Genomic DNA, 16,862 nt, shown 5'->3' with positions numbered 1-16,862 from the left:
CAATAAATTCTTGTCTGTCCACTCTCATCGTAATCTTAGCACAGCCTCCTTTGCTGCTAAGGCAAAAAAAATTAAATGGCTGCCCTATAACCCATCCTAATTTTTTAACTTACCGTGTATATGAACAGAAATTTAGAGCTCCAGTTTATAAACAAAAAACAGGGATGAAATTTTTTTTTCTTCGAATTAAAGCAAGTATAATTCGATATGTATAATTCCACCCCCACCATTTTTTTTTGAGTAAGTGAATTGTGAATAATAATTGATGCAGAAAACTGAGTTAAATGATAGTGGGCATGCCATACTCAAATTTCATGGAGGGACAAATGAAGTAGTTAACATTCAGCAAGGGTCTGATTGAAGGGGGGCAGCCTCAGTTTACGAAAAAAAATGTGCCTTATTTCATGTGTAAATATTTTAAAGAATACATTTGTGATTTAGGTTAATTGGGTTAATAGTAGGGATGCACCGAATCCAGAATTCGGTTTGTGATTTGACCAGGATTTGGCCTCTTTCAGCAGGATTCGGATTCGGAAGAATCCTTCTGCCTGGCCAAAGTAAATCCGAATCCTAATTTGCATATGCAAATTAGGGGCAGGGAGGGAAATTGTGTGACTTTTTGTCACTAAACAAGGAAGTAAAAAATGTTTTCCCCCTTCCCACCCCTAATTTGCATATTCAAATTTGGATTTGGTTCATTATTTGGCCGAATTATTATTATTATTCTGTGGCAGATCTGACTGGTGCATGGTACAGAACACACTTGGCACTGCACTTTGGACAGGTGCAAATGTTATGTGAATAGTGTCCTAAGGGCAAAATTGTGCACCAGCAACTGCACCATCTGAATGCAAATAAGTCCTATAAATTTGTAATGACATAATTTGAATAATGTTATACACTGTTTTCTTGTATTATAGTATTCAAGCATAGTAGCATAGTAGTGTTTAACCAGATGCTTCACATAAGAAATTAGGAAGAGTAGAAAGGTACATTTAGTAAAAGGCAACTGTGATTGTGTCATACATCTCTTAGGGGCTTATTTATGAAGCCTCAATTTTTTCTAGCTGAGCTTTTAGGGGGAAACTCAAATTTTTAGAGGGAAAAAAACTCATTTTTTTTAGGAATTCATTATAAACCAAAGCTGCTGAAAATTTGAATCTGAAAATACTTCATTAAAACCTGTCGAGGTCATGCAGAAGTCAATGGCAGATGTCCCTTTTACAATCCCTTTTACAATTTGAAGATGTTTCTTGACATTGGATCTGTACAGGTTTTTCAGGCCACAAAGATTGGGCGTCATATTCAACAATAGTAGTACAATTCAAATTGTCACACAATGTTGTAGAGACTCTTCTCACACCAACTTTTTTAAGATGATTTTTTAATAAATGGGTTAGATTTGTGGATGCAAGTTAGGTCGACTTGTTTAAATAAAAAAATTGGATAAATTTGAGTTTTAGTAAATACCCCCTTAGACTACTAGTGATATTTTGTAATTGTTTTTTTGTTCTGTAGGTCACTTCCTTGGAAATAACACAGTCATTGATGTTCTAAGACAAAATGGATATGAGGTTGAGCACACTCCTGCAGGACAGACAATTACTGGGTAAGTTGATGTGACAAATTCATAATCTTGATCATGTGTTTTATCTTAACATTGGAGGAGATTGAGCTTTAAAGTGTGAAAAAGCATGCCACATGTTAAAAATCTGTTTTGTACAAATGCTTTGTGCAATGGGTAGAACCAATTAGGTATAAAATTATATTTGTACCTTATGTGTACTTTTGCCCATTTTATAGGATTTATTAGTCCCAACAGAATCCCATGTCCACATAGAGGAATGAGGCTGCAAGTTTAGGATCAGCACATCTTCTTTTGTCATCTAACCTTTGTGAAATTTTATCAGGTGTTCCTTCACTGTCCCATTATTATATTTTTTCAGAATGCATATAAATTAACATATTTGTGAACATAAATGCATAACTTATTTTTAAAATGGAACCCTATTGCAGCCAAAATACATCACTTGCACACTGCTTATACATTTAAAGGATTAAAAGGCAAAGAAAGCCATTTATATAAACTGTGTCTCATTAAGAGGGTGATCTAAATCAACTCTCTAAGCTTATGGGTCCTTTAGCAAATCTTACTTTAGGTTCCCTTTAAAAGATCCAACAAATTTTTTTCACCTATTCATTGTTAGCCTTTGATGCCCGGGCTGCCCCAGTCCCAGCTCTGACCCAGTGTCTTTTGTCACCTTGTGTATTCATTTTTTCTCTACATAGAGAAGACACCACAGCTGCTAACCACTTTTATTTCCACTAGAGATGGGGCAGTCCAATACAATAGATTTTATTATAACCATGTATTCTGCAAATGAAATTGTACAAAAAAAACCCTGACATATGAAAAGAATGTTTTCTTTTTCTTGTTTTTGTTTTTCATTTCATGTTTTCCTCTGATATTAATTAACAATCATGCCAAAAATGTAAAACAACAAAATTATAAATGTAGTATTTCTCCACAAAAGAATATCTATTGGATTAGAATCTTTTCAAGGCCTGAACAAATCCCACAGCCACATTCATAAGAATGTGCCAAGTTTTATCTGGATCAGATACAGTCGGTTCCTGAAAGTAATAAGCAAATACATAAAAGGCTAAGCGTGAAATGGTTTGACCATAATTATATGTAGTGTGACCACAATTGCCTTTATTAAAAATATCATGGTTTTAGAGCTTACACACAAACCACATGCATGTTAAGTTAGTGGACTATTCTGACATGTAGGGATACAGTTAAAACCAATGTCATTTACAGTGAATTGTAGGGTCGCAGCGAGATTCCTGTGCTTTGAAAACCATTTTTGATTAATCCTCTTCAAATGTGAAAAGTTGCATGGACCACCCCAATCCACCAGTGTTTTAATTAGGGATGTAGCGAACTGTTCTGCTGCGAACTAGTTCGCGCGAACTTCGACCGTTCGCGTCCGCCGTATGTTCGCGAACGTTTGGGAACGTTTGCATTTTGAGTTCGCGTTTGATTCGAATACAAGTCGTTCGACCATTCGAATTCCTTCGACCGCTAAAAATCGAACGATTTCCATTCGTTCGAACGATTGTAAGCATTCGATCGAATGAAAAGCATTCGATCGAATGGCTTCGATCGTTCGATTCGAATGAAAATCCTTCGATTGTTCGAATCGAACGATTTTAGCGGGTGTTCGAAGTTCGCGAACTGTCCGCGAACGTTCGCATTTTTTGCCGGTGTTCGCGAACACCAAATCGGCAGTTCGCTACATCCCTAGTTTTAATGCAGCCACACATTAATGTCTTCTATGGGATACCAACATATTGGTTCCATAAGTATTTTTCCATTGGGTTACACACATGACTAAGTCATCTGATGTGATGCTGTTTGATGGTACAATGTCAGTGAGGAGTAAGCTACACTTCAAAATGTGTTGGGTTACTGGGAATGGTTAGTGGATGGGCCATCAGATAATCCTTTAGAATATACCTGCTAATTTAATGGCATCCAAAGGCATAGGCTGTCTTCAAACTTCTGATAGGTCATCCATAGGCTTATGATTATTAACCAGTCTTGCTGTATCTGCTTCTGGCAGATATTATTTGACTTGTGTTGTTTTTAAATGCATAACAATCCCTAAGCAGCCCAGACCACACTGAGCATGTGCACAGTCTTGGTCTTGCAAAGATGTTTAACAAAGTTACAATATGGTGACCCCCTGTGGCCAACTTTGAAAACATAAATCATTTGTTTGATTAGACTTGTGGTGCAGTAAGTTCATGTTTATGTTTAGTATACAAAATACAGTATAGATTTACTTCCCTTTTAAATTGTTTCTGAGACTGATAGCTCAGATATTGGCTGCGCTAAATCACCACATCCATTCCATTAGCTGGCAGTTTGTCTTATTCCAGATAAGCTGTAACCAGTCATGATTTTTGGATTTGGCTCTTTTTTTCTCTAAAATGTTCAATAACCATGAATGATAATTAGCTTACCCCATAGTCACCATATAATATAGTTACCCACATTCGAAAAATGAATTTAAATTTTTTTTAGGGTTTTTTTCCCATTTTTTTCTTAAGTGCAAAATGCCCAGTAGTTGTAGCATACATCTGATTCATCCTCTGGTACTGTATGCTATTAGTCTCAAAAAGTAGGATGGGTAATTGCATCATAATGTATCTAAACTTAAAGCAGTATTGTTTCAGTTGTGCTTTCAAAGATTGTCCTTATGCAACTGGAACCTTAGTGTATTTCCAGGATATCCCTTTAGAGGCATGCAACATTGATTATATCAATACAATTTTTTTCTTTTTTTCTTGGATCTGCTGGACCTGTAATATTTAATAGGCTATTTATCTTTATTGATAAACACTTGGTTTTGTTTATGGAGTATTTCCAGGCCAGCAAAATAATTGGTTGTTTATGTGTAGTTTGTGTGTGTTGCCATGAGTGGGAATCGGTCTTTGTCATGTTCTCTATTAATCATTATAAGAACTGTGTGCCAGAAAAGGGCATTCTGTTCAGACTTGTCTATCTGCTCAAGTGTTACCTCATATGTATCCAGCCAACACCCAACAATATATGGACAGTGGGCCAGAAATATGCAGATGTACATGGTGTTGTATAATGATAGTATAATGTATTGAAATTACTGAAATGTGCTCTGATCACCGAATCACAGCTGGCCATCAAATGCTGTCTTTTTTTTTTTTTGATTACTTTGGGTTGTTGGACAGATCCTTCATTAGAAATTTATCCAAACATATGAGCCATTTTGTAACATCATAATTTCCCTTGGACAGCCTGAGAATGAACCTTCACAGCTTGTAAATTGGACTTTGCAGTGCTGATACATATGGCGTTGGTAATATATGGTTGCCTTAAACCAACTATAAAATCACTGTTAAGATTTTCAAATTTGGGTAGGTTAAGAGTTAGGGTTTTAAAGACCGATAGCTTACAGCATTATGTCCCTTTTTTAGAGGTCTCTTTTCCCTTGCATTTGTTATGGATGAAAGGTAACAGTACTGCAAATTGTCCTCTGAATTGTGGGAATAATGTATATTAACTTTAAATAATATTCTTCCCTGTCACTGTACATATATATTTATACATGCACTGTGACCATAAGCATATTAGATTGACTCAAACATTATTCAGATTAATAAGGCACTTACCCTGCTCTAAAGAACAACTCATGTAACAGAATTTACGGCTGCATATGTTGTGATATGAAGAATAGGGACTTTATGCAATAGATTGAACTTTGTGCTAATATTTTATAGGACTGTTGAGGCTTCTTAACATTATGATACACTTTATCTCACCCCAATAAAAACAGTTTTATGAGTCTAAATAGGGACCTCCATCTGTTTTACTAAGAAATAAATAAAATTGGCAATTTAGATGCATTCAGTCCAGGAAATATTATTATTGGTTGAGTGATACAAGCAATCCTTTACCTTAGAACATAAGTTGGTAGGGAATGGTATTGCATGGGAGGAATTGTTTCCCACTCCTCCATGCAGAACTACTTCAGCTGTGCAATTTTTTAGGGGTTTCTTGTATGAACAGCCCATTTCAAATCCCCTTACAGCCTCTAGGTGGGATTTAAATCTGGTTATTTCAGAGCCCTTCATTTTTATTATTTCAGTGTATTTTTCTGGAATGTTTAGGGAGGTCCACTTTCAGTTGAGCTTCAATCTTCTGACAGATGGTCTCACATTATCCTCAAGCATCCTCTGGTACAATGAGAATTCATTGTGTATTATATGATTTTACATAGTTACATCTCACATTCTGTAGTCAGACTGAACTTGCTGGGATGGTATGTAAACTAGTGATGAATGTAGGGTTATACTTACTTTTTTTTACAAGCATTTATGTTTTTAAATTACACATTGGACTACAGAATTTAAAAGTTGAATGAAGTTTGTTTTATTACCTTTATCTATTGGTATTTTTGAAATGAGGATCATATATATATACATATATATATATATATATATATATATATATATATATATATATATGTTACTTTTGTTAAGGGGTGAATTAACATATTATAGACCACTTTAATGTTCCAACATGTTCCCGCCCATGCCCACCCAAGCCCCATCTTTTCACCTGAAACTGGTCCCATTTTATCTTTGTACCCTAGGCAACTGCACATTTTGTCCTTATGTAAATCTGTCACAAAGAGGTGAAGCTCATCTGAAACATAAAATTCTTGGTTGTTTTCCACTGCTAAAAAGATGACAGAGAAACAGTGGAAACAATTCTGGGAATTAAAAAGAACAAAAAACAAGAATAGTTGATTTTGGAGAAGCTGAACCAGAGGTTCCCATAGTTAGCTGAATACCACATCTGTATTGTAGTTCTATTTTCATAATTAACTAAAGGGTGATAACTAATAGCCACTGGATCTGTAAGATACCAGATTTTATACACATATGAATCTCAGGTGGGTTAATAAAGAAGAGAGTCAGTGTGACTCCTAGTTGAAAATGGTCCCCACACCATTTTCTGAACATTTATAAAGGATTATGTGACTTTGGTAGTATTTGAAGTAATACGTGAAAGTGCATTTTTCTGAACAAAACTTTGGATTTTGGATTTCTTTGGATTTTGGAGAATATGACCTTCATTTTATGATCAGATATTTGAAATATGGAGTAATCTCCATTTTTTTTTTACATGAACTGGGCTTGTCATGATAGTCTGTTTGTGCTTGCTGGAGCCAGTTAACTACCCCTCCCCCTTAGGCTCAATTCAACCCCATCCCTCACTTCCAGTGTTCCAGTGTGAGGAAATGGATTCTGGGACTTAAAGTACCCCTGCTATCAATAGTGGGTGGAACACAGATTCTCTGGAAAGTAGAGGGACATCAAGTCAATAATACATAATCCCAGCTAAATTAGCTCATGTTAAAAAGGAGGGGATATTTTTTTCATTTAAAATTGTTGTCAATTTATTTCAGAGTAGTAACCAATAGCAGATTTTGAACAACCCTGAATTGTTGACCAAATAGCTGGGGAAGGTAAATAAAAGCAACTTTCTCATTGGTTGTTATGGATGCAACACCAAATAATTAAATATAAACCTGTTTTATAAATTCCCTGTTGTTATAAACTTGCTATTAGATGATAATTAATGCCCATTCCTTGCATACCAGCAGGTGACAAGATCCTTCATGGGTCTGAATTAAAATTGTGCAGAAGTTAATGTGTTTGACCTTAAAACAATTATAATCCATTTTAAGATTTCAAAGTATTCATTGTTTTACATTGAAATAAATATTGTGACTTGTTGGTTTACTCATTATTTGTTACGTTTCGCAAAGAACAAATTTTTGGACAACATGAACACACTGTTTGCAGGTGCTTCCGATATTTTTATGCATATCACTGCCCTAAATTAAATTAACAGCAGCTGGGCTCTATGTAATGTAGTCTAGCTTTTGGTATCTGCGATTGAAAGTCTTTGAAAGGAGCAGATAGAGAGAGTAAGAGATTTGCTTAGGAATGCTCTCTGTTGCCAAATAAGGCGAACAAAAGCCAAAACCTTTTGGTTTTATTGCAGTAGTAAGATTTCTGTTTATTAGTTTACTTTACCGGGTCTGAAATAAGTGAAAGAACATGCCGAAAAAGATGGTTCCAGCACACAAAATTCACATCTAACAGATCATTAGCGTCATAGGGTTGGCATAAGCAGGAACACATGGAAGTGTGTGCTTAAAAAATCGTTTTCTATTCACTTAACTAACAAATCTGTTTTTAGGGACTTTTGTATGCATGTAGATAAATGTGTTAATAGATGGGGAGGTGTTATATATAATAAAAAACATACCCCTTTTGTAAAATATATGGTGAATAAAGTACCCCCTCTTGTAAAATATAAGGATATTATAAGTTACTGAGGAGTTCGATGGCCATATAAAAACACGAGGCCAAAGCCCCAACAAGTGGTACTTTATTGTTTCTAAATATGAGGATATTAAAGTCACCTTGGAGCTCCATGACCTGTGTTGGAGCACTCGCCCTTCGACCTTGTGCTTTTATATGGTCATGGAACTCCTTCCTTATAATATCCTTATTTTTTACAATAGGGGTACTTTATATATATCTTGTAAATTATATCCTTATAAACAGTGAGTTCTGATGTCATCAGTTACAAAACGGTGAGTTCTGATGTCATTTCTGTCACATGACTCACTGAAACTTGTGTATTATAATAAATAAAGTACCCCCAGTTGCAAAATATGAGGATATTAGAAGTAACCTCGGCGTTCCATGACCTGTATAAAAACACTCGGCCGAAACTCCTCGGTAATTTATAATATCATTATAATTTACAAGAGGGGATACTTTATTCACTATATAATTGACAGGATATTCATGTCGCTAAGCATTGTTTATAAGGATATAATTTACAGTATATTCATGGCTCTTGTTTTATATATATAATAATATTATAAGTCACCAAGGAGTTCCACGACTATATAAAGGCAAGGTCGAAGGTTCTTTTATAGAGGTCCTGGAACTCCAAGGTGACTTGTAATATCCTCATAATTATTATAGCGGGTACTTTATTTTTTATAGTACGCAAGTTTAAGTGAGTCGCATGGCAGAAATTAAATCAGTAAGCAATGGTTGTATCCAGCTGGGCAGTAACAGTAATAATAAAATAAACAAATGAAAAAAAAATCTCAAATTCATTTATATATAATATACTGTATATGTGTGCATTTACAGATATCCTTATTCCAAGAAACATGATATTGTTATTTCAAGGATGGTGTGTTGGTGGCTAAGGGAAGGCAGGGAAGAGGGACTCATGCCCCATCTCGTCTTTGCTCATTTGTAGAGTATTAATAATATTCACTAGTGTATCTTGTGTCACATGGACCCTGGTTAAAAATTTGCACTGCATTTTAACGCTTCCGCTGAGCCAACAGCATCTGATCATATTACTAAATAATAGAATTAATGCTGTGTGAGTTAGAAAGAGAAAGCATAGTATTAGTAGAAGCTTTGACTTCAATAGAAAATAAATATAAAGTGGTGACACCACCTTAGTGAAAATCCTACACCGCTGTTACCTGGGGCAGGTAATAAACAGCTGTCATGTGCAAAGCATCTGGAAAAACGATACATGTCCCAAATACAGATGTAAAACCAGGTGGGCTGTGAGCTTGAGTACCACTTTCCCTTAGTGTGCCAGATTCTATTTAAAATAACTGAGACAGTTGATTGCCACTATTGAGGGCCCTAAAGGCTAGTGACCCTTCTGCTTCTTTGTACAATAACAGTATACATGGAGCAAGGGAATGTGTAGTAATTAAGCCTTTTTTGTGTACTAATAGCTCTTTGGCTAGATCAGTAGCCTTTATCATACGCTACTTAGATGTTAGTTATCCCTAAAGTGCTCCCATATATCCCCTTCAATTTTTGTCTGTACAGAGGAAGTGAGAAGAAACCTGAAAAACAAGCACTGGATAAAAAGGCAGCCTTAAATTGGGAATAAGGTATTCCTTATAAAAAAAAAAGACCTTTCCCTTTTAGGAATATTTGCGTGGCCAGATACCCAAGACACAGAGCTTCTACTGCATATTGAGTGTGAGGCGTTAAAAGGAAATAAAAACTGTATTAGTTTTTGTTTTGGAAATAAACTGCCCTGTATTTAGCAATTTTCACAGCATGCAAAGTACTGCAAATGTTTTTGCCTGTGATTCTGGTAGACAGTGAGTTTTAGCTGCCAATCTAACATGTAACCTTTGCTACTGTATACAAGGCTTTTCTTTTCTCTCTGTACAGCGATCGTTCAGTGGTGTCAAATAAAATACGGGGTAGGAAAAAAAACTAGAACAAAGACCCATTTATTTGCGATTAGTTATTCAAAGATGTCTAAAGTGACTGGAATGGCTGAAAAGGAGAAGTTTCATTTAAGCCCCAGGCAGTACAGCAGGAAAAAGGACTGCATTTTTTTTTTACCATTCTAGCCTTCAGGAATTCCCTGAGACTTTCTATTATACTGGGAATTGACTTTTTGCTGAGGAGGTATAGTTTTCTCTCATTTTAATTTTTTTAGTAAAAACATTTTAAAGGCAAATTAAAATCTTAAACATTATATAGATATATATATGTGTGTATTTCTATGTGCACACAACACTGTACAGCAGAATAGCAAATTCATAGGGAACAGGGATCATGACAAAGGGACTCCTCAATTTGACCCTTGAGCTATCCCATTGAACCCCATAATTATATACCTTAATGAAACCAGGAAACAGAGAGGCAAATTTACTAAAGGGTGAAGTGACTAACGTTAGTGAAAATTCGCCAGTGTGACGTCATTTCGGTACTTCGCTGATTTACGGGTGTTGGCGTAACTTCACTAGCGATGGAGATAGACTCTAGCGCTACTTCTCACTCTGGTGAAAGAGCGTTACTTCAAAAATTCACTAAGATGCGCATTTTACTGAACGTTACCTGTTTCGCCAGACTTGCTTCACCAACTCAGACCAGGCGAAGTGCAATGGAATGTATAGGGCTTCTTCAATTTTTCGTTGAAAATTTTTCTAAGTCCCAAAAAACTCATGCCATCTTTTAGTTTTTTCAGGGTGATAGGCTGCAAAAGTCCGTAATTTTTTTTTGGTTACCCGGGCTCCCCCATACATTTCCTACCATATGGCACATTAACTATACACTGGGTACATGTGTAGGGAATTATAACAACTCTTTTTCATTTGATGAAGGTTTCCCCGGGCTTGTGTAGTGTAATGTATTTGCTGCAACATATACGTCCATTCAACTTTAACTTCCTGCCGTATGCAAATTATCCAACGTTAGCGCAACTTCGCTGCACTTGGTGCAGTAATGTTAGCGCAACTTGGCCAGAGTTTGGTGCCCTGGACGCAACTTCAGATTTTAGTCAATTACCAGTGTCCTGGGGAAGTGTTGCGATGTGAGCGAAGCCGTCACTGGCTTAATTTACGGAGGTTGGTGAATTTGCCCCAGAGATGGGTGTAAAATGGCCACAGCATCTATTCACATTTTATCAAATAAAGCAGCCCTGATGCTGGACCTGCATCTGCAGTGTGTCGATAATAGGAAATCCAAGCAGGCTGTCACCTAGCACAAGCAGTAGTAGCGTCTGTATCAATCAATCCACTGTTCAGTCACAGGAGAGAATGTCCTTTCTTCTTCCTCTTCTAAACTTACCTGTGCAAGGTCCTACCACTACTGTGACAAATAAAACTTAAAATATAATATCCTAAGTGCACTGTTTTGATCCAGAGGAAGGCAAAAAACCCTGCCTGAAGCCAGTACCAATTATGCCTCAAGAGGGAAAAACTTCCTTCCTGACCCCAATCAGAAACATTCCCTGGATCAAGCATTTGACATTCATTTAAAATAAATTAAGACAATGCAGACTCTAACAATTATACCGTATATAGAAACCACAAAGTAGCAGCACATTCAGGAAATAGGTCCATATTTAGTTGTTAACAAACAGGAAAACATAAAGAAGAAAACGCCTGACATTTCGCAAAATATGCAAAATAGGGGAGGTTGGGTGGTCTCTTTCTACCTGCTCAGATGATAAGGAAGTGATCTTCTTCTTCTTCTGTCTCCGCCTCTGGGCCCAGCCATCTCCTTTAATTTATTCCTTCTCTTCAGCCCATCTCCAACCAAGACCAGTATAATTTGGCTGCTGGTCATTCGGATCCCTTGTCATGCAGCCCCTGCACTTATGGCTCCAGGGCTTTCCTTTACAGTAATTAAAACAAATACATACAAATTATAGTTACATTAAATACTAAATAGAGCTAAGGTGGTGATTTATACATTTTTGCAGCAATTCGAGGTTCTGAGCTAAAACTCATTCAAAAACTTGGATTCTAGACATCTAAAATGAATGTATTAAGCACGACAAACGTGAAATCACAAATTCTGAATCTAAAAGCTGCCCAGGCCATGTAGAAGTAAGTCATTGGGAGTTGTCCTAGGCAAACTGTAATTTTTTTTAATTGAAGTTTTTTTAAAAATATCTTTTGAACTCATTTTGAGGTATTCAAGTTTTTGCCCTGATTTTATGCAAAGAAGTTTTTTTACTAACTGTACCAACCCAAAGGTTCAGCAGAGATGTAACAGTAATTAACCATTCCTTCAAGTTGTCCACAGCAGCTCCATATTTCTCATTTTCTTAGGTCATCTTTTGAGTGTCATTAATACTGCAGCTGTTGAGAGGCTAAGCTTAGGGGAATGTCAGACATAATCCAAACATTAGTGAGGTTACATCTCACTGCATACATCTCTAATAGAAGCTGATGCTCCAAGTCTGATTATTGTAAGTAATTCTAATAGGACTTGATTTTATGCTTCCATGTTATGTGAATCTGAATGAACGAATGACTAATCAACCTTAGTATTGTGAATTTCATATTCCGTTAACCATTGGGCTGTAGGCACAACAGCTCTAAGACAAACCATTTAGCAGTATAAAATGCTAATATCTTGACTTTTTACACCAGGGAAAATTCAGTGCAGAAAAACTGAATGGTACTAAACATACTAGAGTATTCGATTGTTTTTTTGTTCTGTAGTTGTGGTCACATGCCACTGAACCACAATGATTCCCAATAGATGCCATTTTGTTCTAAAAGAACACCAAGATCTCCTACAGAGCGGCACATTAAAACTTTTCCTATTTAGCCACACATCAGTGCTCCTCATATGTTATTGGGAAATTGCTAGCTAGCTTTGTGAAAAGTACATCAGTCATTTTTACAGAATTTTTCACAATGGCACCATTGTCACAATGTGTTTATTGGAAGAGCGAAACAGTATATTTTGGCCAACATTATCCAATGTCTGTACTTCTAGAGCAGTGAAATAAAAACACTAATCATTGCTGAACAACCACAAATTGTATACAGTTTAATTACAACTTCCCATTTTCATTGGTGTGTAACTTGGCTCAGATGAAACCTCGGAATTAAAGCTGGCACAATCATTAGAATTTTAAGCCAGAGGAAATTTTCTTAATTAAAGAAAAATCTCCTTGGACTTTTTTTTTTACAGGATCGAATGTTTATTTTAGTTTTCAGAGTATCTGTTAATGTTAAGTTTTTTTGACCCATTTAGTGCAATTATGATTATGTTGCTCCATAGTATACATTTTTGTTTTTTCTCCTTAGTGCTGACATCAGGTCAAGCAGCGGTGGGGAACAGAATAGGGAGGGGATTTTCCGAAAGATAATTTGTGCAATTATGATCGTGGTGAAAGGTGACAAATCCTTTTGCTGCATGAGTGTCTGATAAAGTAAATAGCTCAGAGGCATCATCTGATTCCAGTAACATTATAAAGGGGAAGAAGACTAATGTACTGCATACAGGAATGTTCTTGGCTATAGCAAAGCTGTTACATGGGAGGAAGGAATGCAGTTGAAGCTATTCTAACGTGCAATTTTAGATGATTTCCAGCACTGTGCTCTTATAAGGCTATCTAATGTAGATGCTGCAGTGCTCTGCACTCCTCACTGGCACCAACAAGATTGCAGTTTTACATTTAATTACCCTAGGGCTTTATTAGTGGTAGAGAGCTAGAGATTCTGCTCAGCCCACAACAATGCTTTGCAGTGCAGCAAAACTTTCTGGAGGTGGGGATGAGAATGTATATGTGTTAGCCCCTTGCTTAATGATTACAATCTCTATCCTTAAAGGCTTAAATTAAGTAAGTGCTATCAGAAAGTGTATATATAAATACACCAGTAAATCCTTAAGGAGCTAGCACACGGGCAGATTCAGGGAGATTTAGTCGCCTGGCAACTAATCTTCACGAACTGCCTTCCCCCTGCCTTCCACCTGCTATAAATTCAATGCACTCACAGTGCTTCGATTTCCAAAGTCGCCCGAAGTTGCCTCACTTCCTCTGCACTGAAGAGCCAGAAAAAGAAACAAAGTTTCTAACTTAATTGGCTTTTGGCAGAGAGCCCAGAACATCCACCAGGTGCAAATAAGATACTTTGTAACAATTTTGAGATAAGCCAATAAAAAATTGTAACAATTTAGATAAGGAAGTCCCTTGGGGAAAGTTGGTCTCACACAATTCACCTTCATTAGCAAAACTGTGCAAAATGGGCGTGGTCAAAAAATGCACGCCAAATTTTATGTCTCTTTTTTTTATTTCCAAAATGTTGGGAGGTATGCTTTAAGGTAAGTGATTAATCACTGGCGGATTTTAACCTATTGGCACCACCCATTGATTTACACTTGCCTTGTCCTTTAAAACAACTGATTCTTGGAAAAGCTCTGATTGTTATAGAATTTGTCATTTTGTAGCTGTTGAGTTTAGGCACTATTCATTTTTTTTATATATGGTGTATGAACTATCACTGGGTGAACAATTCCCTCCCTCATCAAACAAGTGTTTGTTTACAAGGGCAGAGTCTCAATTTGGCTATGTTTGGCTTTTCTTTCACCGGCTTGTCAGGGAGCTGTTGGTGACAACAGGAGGGGGTGCCCTGTTAGCTAAATTTTCGTGGGGTCAAGTTTGCCTTGGCTTTTAGGACACATTTTGCTTAGGATGATAGCACCTGTCAAAACTGTCCAGCTGTTACTCTGTGTTGCAGGAATCAGGCCACTCAGCAGGGTTGCATGGAGAATCCTTTTATATGATGCTGTTGCCTTTTCTAATATTTATGTTTTTACTCAGCACTAGTGCCATATTTCTTTCCCCAGTAATGAGTAGGAAGTGGCAATCATCATTTTTTATGCTTTGCATTACCGTGCTTTATTCACTCCCTTTCATGAATATATATATTCATAACAAGAATAACTTTGGCTAAAAGAAGAGACTGGGGGAGGTATTTACTGACACTGAGATATGACCCATGATCATTACCTCTATCCACTGGCATTTGCTCTCCAGAATGTACTTCCATGAATGCCCCAATTTGTCAGCACTGTATGGATGGGGAGTGGGGGGGAGACACATAGGTATCCCCCTCACCCTTCCCCTAATTTGTGCATTATTTAAAAGGGCAATGTAGGTTGTGCTTGATTTTTAAATCAATGCAAAGTGAGCACCAAAGTAAATTTCCTATTAGATTAACTAAATAGTGAACTGGGGAATCAAGTTTGTATTTTGAAGACTGTATTTTTACAGTTATTAAACTCTCCTGACCATCAGGAAACATTTTCTAATCAACACATCTACTGCCATTATGTCAGTTAATCAGAAGGTGTTTAGCCTCTTAAAACAGTTTTTGTCTAAGTGCATGCTGTGCTCCAACAATCAGATGTTAGACCACTTGTAACACACCATATTGTTGAGGAATATGTAACAGCATTCCCTAGCACTATTCACTATGCTTATAGATGTCTCTTTCCTTCTTAAAAAGACCAAACATTTATTCTCTTCTATGATGTAAAAATTGCTTATCACAAAAAAAAAATGTCTTTAATATCACTTACTGCTTGAGTAAAAATGAATCTTTAATACATTATGGATATAATTTTCTGACCTTGTTTTCCAGAACAAAACCCAAAACAAATCCAACCTCAGATGAGTCCATGGCAACAGATTCCCCCGCAATGAAATATTTTGATCACATCCCTGTGACGCCTTCCTTTCTTGGCGAGTCAGATGAGGAGATGCTGCCCCCCCACCTCCTGTTGCCAGACAGTATTAGTCAGCTTGAGGAGTTTGGGAAGCAGAATAGTTGGCATCGGAAGCATCACAGGAATCAGAGACCAAGACAGTTTAATGACCTTTGGGTTCGTTTGGAAGATAGGTATGTAATAATTGCTACAAATTCATATGTACAGTATGCTTTAACTGCCTGTTTCTTAAAAATCAAGGTGCACAGGCCTTCATTGTCTCATATTGACTTCCATGGTACTCAGTAGTTATCATTGCTTACAGTCCTGCTGAAATAATTATTCACAAAGACAAGAGGTCTTCTGCTCTCAATCCATTATCAATATATTAAGGACATTGAGTAGTGATTGGTGAATTTTTTCACCACGATTTTCCGCATTTCCATGCCGGCGAATAAATTAGCAGATTTGCTTTGACGACGTAATCTACTCCTGCGTCAAAGATTTGTTGGCGACAGAATCGATGCCAGAGACAATTTTAAACCGGAAAATCTGATTTTCGTGAATTCGGGACAAATTCGCCCATCTCTAACATTGAGACATTTTGGGGGTAATGTGATAAAAGGTGCTAAGTTTGCCCAAGAGCAGTAACCCATAAAAACCAATCAGCAGGTAGAATTTAATAGTCACCTGTTTAAAAGCAAACATCTTATTGGTTGCTATTAGGGATGTAGCGAACTGCCGATTTGGTGTTCGCGAACGCCGTTCGCGAACACCGGCAAAAAATGCGAACGTTCGCGAACAGTTCGCGAACTTCGAACACCCGCTAAAATCGTTCGATTCGAACGTTCGAAGGATTTTTCATTCGAATCGAACGTTCGAAGGATTTTAATCGTTCGATCGAAGGATTTTCATTCGAATCGAATGTTCGAAGGATTTTAATCGTTCGAACGAATGGAAATCGTTCGAACGAATGGAAATCGTTCGAACGAATGGAAATCGTTCGAACGAATGGAAATCGTTCGAACGAATGGAAATCGTTCGAACGAATGGAAATCGTTCGAACGAATGGAAATCGTTCGAACGAATGGAAATCGTTCGAACGAATGGAAATCGTTCGAACGAATGGAAATCGTTCGATTTTAGCGGTCGAATGGTCGAACTCAAAATGCGAACGTTCCCAAAAGTTCGCGAACATTAGGCGGACGCGAACGGTC

The 16,862-nt window shown here is 37.0% G+C and overlaps 1 protein-coding gene across 1 annotated transcript in view; it reads left to right on the top strand.

The window, feature by feature from the left end:
* Positions 1 to 16,862, top strand: part of trabd2b.L (Trab domain containing 2B L homeolog) — a 170,847-nt gene that overhangs the window by 132,708 nt on the left and 21,277 nt on the right. Inside the window, exons 5-6 of the mRNA XM_018258396.2 lie at positions 1,519 to 1,609; positions 15,582 to 15,839. Coding sequence (XP_018113885.1) covers positions 1,519 to 1,609; positions 15,582 to 15,839 — 349 coding nt within the window. The remainder of the gene's footprint in view (positions 1 to 1,518; positions 1,610 to 15,581; positions 15,840 to 16,862) is intronic.

This window comes from Xenopus laevis, chromosome 4L (assembly GCF_017654675.1).
Source record: "Xenopus laevis strain J_2021 chromosome 4L, Xenopus_laevis_v10.1, whole genome shotgun sequence".
Taxonomy (NCBI): domain Eukaryota; kingdom Metazoa; phylum Chordata; class Amphibia; order Anura; family Pipidae; genus Xenopus; species Xenopus laevis.
This window is presented reverse-complemented; position numbering and strand designations above follow the sequence as displayed.